Source organism: Pteropus alecto, unplaced genomic scaffold (assembly GCF_000325575.1).
Source record: "Pteropus alecto unplaced genomic scaffold, ASM32557v1 scaffold43, whole genome shotgun sequence".
In the NCBI taxonomy this organism is placed as follows: Eukaryota; Metazoa; Chordata; class Mammalia; order Chiroptera; family Pteropodidae; genus Pteropus; species Pteropus alecto.
Genome location: NW_006435764.1, coordinates 1,822,013 through 1,829,219, shown reverse-complemented (window position 1 = coordinate 1,829,219; position 7,207 = coordinate 1,822,013). Strand labels below are relative to the sequence as shown.

At 50.6% G+C, this 7,207-nt stretch overlaps 1 protein-coding gene across 1 annotated transcript in view; it reads left to right on the top strand.

Moving 5' to 3' along the window:
• The first annotated feature begins 2,323 nt into the window (after positions 1–2,323).
• The window catches only part of LOC102891285, an 11,451-nt gene continuing 6,567 nt past the window's right edge, over positions 2,324–7,207 (top strand). Inside the window, exons 1-3 of the mRNA XM_025046284.1 lie at positions 2,324–2,722; positions 3,003–3,028; positions 3,465–3,743. Of these exons, the coding sequence (XP_024902052.1) occupies positions 2,585–2,722; positions 3,003–3,028; positions 3,465–3,743 (443 nt within the window). The 5' untranslated portion in view covers positions 2,324–2,584. The remainder of the gene's footprint in view (positions 2,723–3,002; positions 3,029–3,464; positions 3,744–7,207) is intronic.

Here is a 7,207-nt window from a genome sequence, read left to right as displayed (position 1 = left end):
GGAAAGAGAGAAAAGACGGATCACGGCCGAGTCGAATTCGAGAAAACACGTGTGTTAAGTCAATTTAAGGACCAGGCTGTCACCATCAGGAATAAATCACAAGGCAGCAAGAGTCGAAAGAAAGTACCCTTCAGAGCCGCAGCGAAGAAAAAGACCAGCGAAAATCCTTACACGACGGAATTACCGGCCCCCAGTCCCGGGAAGTCAAGAGGGAAATCACAAGGTGATGCCCTAAAAGGCATTTCAACGAGCATCAAAAGAAGGGAATGAAGAGGAAGTGGGAGGAATTCTCATTGCAAACGAGTCAGCTTTTTCGTCCTGCTTCTGTAAGGATGCTTGTTGCGGGCAAGAGCTCGCTTGCACTTTGCTTGACCTGTAAATGTACCTGTCTGTCCCCCCTCACAGCCCGAGCCTCTCATAGCACTTTGTACCCAAGCAGCCCCCTCTTCCTGTAACAGTTGGTAACACTCTGCCGCTGCCGGCAACCCATAATAACTCCCGCCGTAACCACAGCAACTCACGCCGATTGTAACGATCTGAGCTCGATCGACCAATCAGCTCGCGTACGAACCCCGTATGTAGGGAATGTTGCGGCTGTGCTCATGGCCCAGACTTTCCGAGCGTTAGCTCCTCTGGGACCGCTCGTGCCAAGTCGAGTTCTCCACCTCTCAGAGTGGACTGCTTGGTTTTTTGCCGGACTAGTTTTGGGATGTTTCCACACCACCGCGAGACCACCCCCCCCTTCTGACGCCAGTTGGAAATCAAGGATCTCCAGGTCACCCACAGCTGCTCTCTGACTTGGCTACAAGTTGGAGATTCCAACCACTCCCTCCTTGCATCCAGTTATTTGCTAAAGCAGCTCACAGAACTCAGGAACACACTCACCTGTCCACTGGTTTGTTAGGGAATGTAACGTGAGGGTCACAGGTGAACAGCCAGATGAATATACGTGGAGTGAGGTCCAGAGGGTCCCGCGTGCCGGAGCTGGTGTCCCCAGAAGCTGGAGCGCGCCACCCTTCCGGCACACGGATGATCAGCCAGCCTGGAAGTCTCCGAACTCCGTACTCCCGGCATCGTTATGGTGGCTCCGTCACATTCGCACGACCGGTTACTACGCGGCCCCAGCCCTGCTCCCCTCCGCAGAGGATGGGCGGTCGGGCTGAAAGTTGCAAGCTTCGAATCATAGCTTGGTCTTTCTGCTCATCAACTCTTACCCCGGAGCCCAGCTGGAGTCACCTCTTTAGGACAAAGGACACTCCTGTCGCTGAGGAAATTTGGATGGGTTTGGGAGCCCCGTGTCAGAAAACAGGGGTGGAGACCAAGACACCTGTGTTCACGGTTCACCTCGTGACCTGCAGTGCTAACACAGGGCAAGGCAGGCCTCGTCGGTCCCCAGAGCCATGGCCAAGCTCTGCCCACCCCTGCCAACTGGGGTGCCCAGCTGTCCACCTCCTGAAGGGCCTGTGCCAAAGATGCAGCCTGACACAGGACACCCCTCAGGGTGGGCTCAGAACGTCACTTTGGCAAACACCCACAAGATCAGATGAATCCTTCAGGCCCAACTGAGACCTGCCGCTGCCGCAGCACCCCAGGGGGAGGGTGTTGGTCCTGCCTACCCCCCGTTGTGCCCACCAGGGGCCGCCTCTCCCCCGACCCCACCACATCCTGGAGCCCTGCCCCAGGAAGGGCCAGGCCAGGATGAAAGACACCCGCTTGCTGCTTGGCGGTGTCTTCTGGGCCAGCGAGTGCAGATGCTGTGCTCGCTGGTCTATTCTCGCCCTCCGGAGCCCCCAGTTCTGTCATGATGGGGTTGGCCTCCGGTGCTGTGTAGATGTGGGGCGAACAGCACGATGACATACAGGTATCGTGACGTGATCCCCGCAAGAAGTTTCGTTAGCCTCTATCGTTCTACGTAGATCTCGTAGAAGAGGAAAAAAAAGAATGTTTTTCTCCTTGTGATGAGAATGTGTATGATCTGCGCTCTCAGCAGCCGTCACAGGTCCCAGCAGCAGCGTCACCATGGTCACCGTGCTATGCATCACTTCCCCCGGCTTATCGTCTCAGAACTCAGCCTCGCACCTTTGGCCCCCCTTTCCTCGGATCCCCCCACCCCCACTCCTGCCTCTGAGTTCACTTCGTTTTGAGATTCTGCATATCGATGATGCCGTTTGTCTTCGGCTGACGTACCTCACTTAGCGTGACGCCTTCCAGGTCCATCCCCGTTCCCGCAAATGGCAGGATTTCCTCCCTTTTCCCGGCCGAGTAATATTCCTCTGTGTGTGCGTGTGTGCGTGTGCGTGTGTGTGCGTGCACGCGCGCGCGCGTGTGCGTGCGCACATGTGCGCGTGTGCACAGAGCACGACTTCTCTCCAGTCAGTCGTCTGTGGACGCTTAGGTCACTTCCACGCCTTGGCCGCTGGAACGTGGGGTGCGGACGCCCCTCAACACAGTGCTCGCTTTCCTTCGGATACAGTCTCCGTGGAATCGCTGGGTCTCTCGGTTGGTTCTTTATCATAAGGCTGCTGAAAGTAAAGGTCTATTTTTGACCTTCTGAGACATTTTCTGTTTTTCCCAGTTTCAGAGGATGGAGTCCCCTGGCCTGCGATCGTATCTGTTTTATTGTTCATTGTTTTCTGCTTCGTCATTTGCTGCGTCATTTGCTGCAACTATAAGAAACTTATTGGCAGAATACGCCAACCTCTGTTCCGTTGCTTCTCTCATGGTATGTAGCATTGAGTTAGAGCCACTGCACAGGACCAAGTGACAACCTGGGCTGTGGGGCAGGTTAGTGGCTGAAAGGGACCACATAGGCCTGGGAGTCAGCACAGTGCAGTCACCGCTGAGCTGCCGGGCTCTGAGAGACGGGCTGACGACTCTGCAGGGGCAGAGTTACCGCCTCTGCGAGGGGAGACCCTGCTCAAGCTCAGTGGCACAGCTGGCCTGGGACGGGAGGGTCTCCCACCACTCAGCCGCTAACCACGGTTTGCCGTCTGTCTTCACAGGAGCCGGTGACGCAGCAGCAAGCACGGTGAGTGTGGTTCTGGGGGGTGAGAGCACCCCTCCTCGCTGAGCACGGTGCAGGGCTGGGCGTGGCCTCCCGGCTAGGGTCAGGCGAGCTTGAACGTCAGGAGGTGGCCCTACCAGCTCCAGCAAGCCTTTCGCTGCCCGAGCGTTACCCACAGTTTATTCTGTGGCCAAATGGGAGCCGAGGGCCCTGAGCTGGAGTAGCCCGGGCTCTGGAGGGTTCCATTCACGATGGGGAAACTGAGGCCCCGAGCAGGCCTCGAGGTGCCTCGACCGAGACTAACCGAGCCGGCAGTCAGGGCAGAGCCAGGACCAGAGCTGGCCCCACTGACCCTCAGTGCCCTCTCCAAACCCGGCCCGCCGTGGGCTCCGCAGGCCCCCGCCCTCCTGCGGGCACCTGCGCTGGGTCACGCACTCAAGACGGTTTCTCATTTTTTTAGCTGCCTTCAAGCTCGGTGTCCTGCTCATTGTTGCAAATTTCGGACCAAAGTCCAGACTCTCCAGTCCCCACAAGTAACTCAGTGCTGCCTGAAGACACAGTGGAGATGGTGTGTGAGGCCCCAACGCTCACCACGGCCCCAGAGAGCCCAGCAGGTGTCAATGGCTTCCCCAACGGCTGCCACGGGGAAAGGAGGCGAGGCCCTGGACTGGTCACCACAGCCTGACCCTTCGACCCCCCGGGCCTGTGGCTCGGCCCGAAGCCCGGGGGGTCTGAGCAGGTAGGAGGGCGTTTGTGACTCTGAGAAGTAATGTTGACGGCGACAGGGCCTGTCCCAGCCGGCCACACCAAGCCCTTCCCGGGGTCACTTTAGTCATCGGAGCGGTCCCCTGCAGCGGGACTGTGCCCCTGCGTAAGGTGAGGATGCGGAGTACTGAGTGGGCCCCTGTGCCGGCCCCGCCCCCGACCGGGCCTGGAGCCAGGTGTGCGTGTGACCTCCCACAGCAGGGCGCACAGTCACTCAGCCAGTCCTCCAGAGGCCCGTCCTCTGTTTGGGGTCTCGGGCTGACGAGAGAGTGTTCGTTTCCTGTGGCTGCTGTCAGAAATTACTACAGAGTGACATAGCCACTGAGGCCACAACTCAAGGTCTAGGTGACACAGGGCGCACACCTTCCAGGGCTCTGTGGGATCGGTGGGAATGGGGTCCTCCTTTCCCTCTCCAGTTTCCCACAATTGCTGGTTCCTGGGCTGATAGACACATCCCCCCTCTCTCTGCTTCTGTGTCACATGACCCCTCCCCTCTCTGTCTCTCCTCTCCTTATGTGGCCCGCCCTACTCCAGTGTGACCTCATCGTAACCCGGTTACATCTGCAAAGGCCCTATTTCCAGACGCAGTCACATTCTGAGGTTAGGTGACCCTGCATTTGGGAGGGACACTCTCCAACCCAGTACAGGTGTCTTCACAGACCTGGAGTCACGTCTTCCGGGTGCAGAGAGACTGATTATGTGGACGCAGAGGGAGGGCCGGACAGGTAGAGGGAGCTGCCTGTGCAGGGCACGGGGGCTTGGGGGTGGGTTCCTTAGATTCCTCATGTAAGTGAAATCATATGGCATTTATCTTTCTCTGTCTGACTGATTTCACTCAGCATAATACCCTCTAGGTCCATCAATGTCACTGCAAATGGTAGGATTTCATTTTTTTCCATGGCTGAGTAATTTTCCGTCGTGTATATGAACCATGATTTCTTTATCCAGTCGTCTGTCGATGGGCATTTAGGTGGCTTCCAAATCTTGGCTGTCGTACATTGTGCTGCCATGAATACTGGGGTGCAGAAATCTTTAGGAATTATCGTTTGGGGTTTTTTTGGATCAATACCCAGAAGTGCCATTGCTGGCTCAAAAGGGAGATCCGTTTTTAATTTTTCGAGGGACCTCCAGACCGTCTTCCATAGTGGCTGTACCGATTTGCAATCCCACCCACAGCGGACGAGGGTTCCGTCTCCTCCGCATGCTCTCCAACCCTCGTTTTGGGATTTATCGATGATGGCCATTCTGACGGGTGCGAGGCGCTATCTCACTGTGGTTTTCATTTGCGTTTCTCTGATGATCAGCGACCTTGGGCATCTTCTCATGTGTCTATGAGCCATCTGTATTTCTTCTTTGGAGAAGTATCTGTTCAGGTCTTCTGCCCATGTTTTGAATTGGATTGTTTGTTTTTGTTGTTGAGTCGTATAAGTTCTTTATACATTTTAGATATTGACCTCTTATCGGATGTATCATTAGCAAATATCGTCTCCCAAACAGTCGGTTGTCTTTTTGTTCTGTGGATGGCTTCCTTTGCTCTACAAAAACGTTTTAGTTTGATGTAGCCCTGTTTATTTTTAGTTCTGTTTCCCTTGCCCAAGGAGATATATCTGAAAAGAAATTCCTGTTAGTAATATCAGAGTTTACTGCCTATGTTTTCTTCTAGAAGTTTTATGGTTTCCGGTGTTACATTTAAGTCTTTAATCCATTTTGAGTCTATTCTTGTATACGGTGTAAACAGGTGGTCCAGCTTCTTTTTTTTGCATGTATCTGTCCACTTTTCCCAACACCATTTATTGAGGAGACTGTATTTACCCCATTGTATGTTCTTACCTCCGTTGTCATATAGTAAGTGAGCGTATAGTTGTGGATTTATTTCTGGGCTCTCTATTCTGTTCCATTGATCAATGTATCTGTTTTTATGCCAGTGCTGTAATGTTTTGATTACTGATTTGAGACTTGTAGTATAGTTTGCTATCAGGTAGTGTGATATCTGCAACTTTGTTCTTTCTCAAGATTGCCGTGGCTATTCAGGGGTTTTTATGGCTCCATATAAATTTTAGGATTATTTGTTCTAGCTCTCTGAAAAATGCCATTGGTATTTTGATAGGGATTGCACTGAATCTATAGAGTGTTTTAAGTAGTACGGTCATTTGAACGATGTTGATTCTTCCAACCCATGAACGTGATATATGTTTCTATTTATTTCTATCTTCTTCAATATCTTTTTTCAATGACTTATCATTTTCTGAGAACAGGTCTTCTACCTTCTTGGTTAATTTGATTCCCAGGTATTTTATAGTTTTGAAGTAATTGTAAATGGATTGGAATTACAATTAATTAATTAATTTCTCTTCCTGAAAGTTCATCATTGGTGTATAAAAATGCCACTGACTTCTGAATATTTATTTTGTAACCTGCTACTTTCCTGAATATATTGATCAGTTCTAACAGTTTATTGGTGGAATCTTTAGGGTTCTCTATAAATAGTATCATGTCATCGACAAACAATGAGAGTTTGGCTTCTTCCTTTCCAACTCGGATGCCTTTTATTTCTCTTCCTCGTCTCATTGCTGTGGTGAAGACTTCCAATACAGTGTTGCAGAGGTGTGGTGAGAGGGGGCATCCTTGTCTTGTCTTGTCCGGATCTTAAGGAAAATGCTTTTTGCCTTTCCCCATTAAATATGATGTTAGCTGTAGGTTTTTCATATATGGCCTTTATTACGTTGAGGTATGTTCCCTCTGTTCCCACTTTGCTGAGAGTTTTTATCATAAATGGATGCTGGATGTTGTCAAACATTTTTCTGCATCTATTGATATGATCCTACGGTTTTTCTCTTTCGATTTGTTAATGTGGTGTATCACATTAATTGATTTGCGGATATTGGACCAACCTTGCGTCTCAGGAATAAATCCAACTCGATCACGGTGTATGATATTTTTAATGTATTACTGCATTCGGTTTGCTAATATTTTGTTGAGGATTTTTCCATGAATATTGATGAAAGATATCGGCCTGTGGTTTTTTTTTTTTCGTAATGTCTTTGCTTGGTTTTGGAATCAAGGTAACGGTGGCCTCATAAAAGGAGTTAGGGAGCTTTCTCTCTTCTTGAATTTTCTGGAATAGTTTCAGTAGAATAGATGATAATTCTTCTTTGAATGTTTGGTAAAATTCACCTAGGAAGCCATCTGGTCCAGGACTTTTGTTTTTTGGGAGGGTTTTGATTCCTGATTCAATTTCATTGGTGATAATCGGTCGGTTCAGATGTTCTGTTTCTTCTTGACTCAGTCTTGGGAGGTTGTATGTTTCTATGAATGTGTCCATTTCTTCCAGATTGTCCCATTTGTTGGCGTATAATTGCTCGTAGTATTTTCTTATGATCCGTTGTATTTCTGTGGAATCCGTGGTTATTTCTCCTCTTTCATTTCTGATTTTATTTA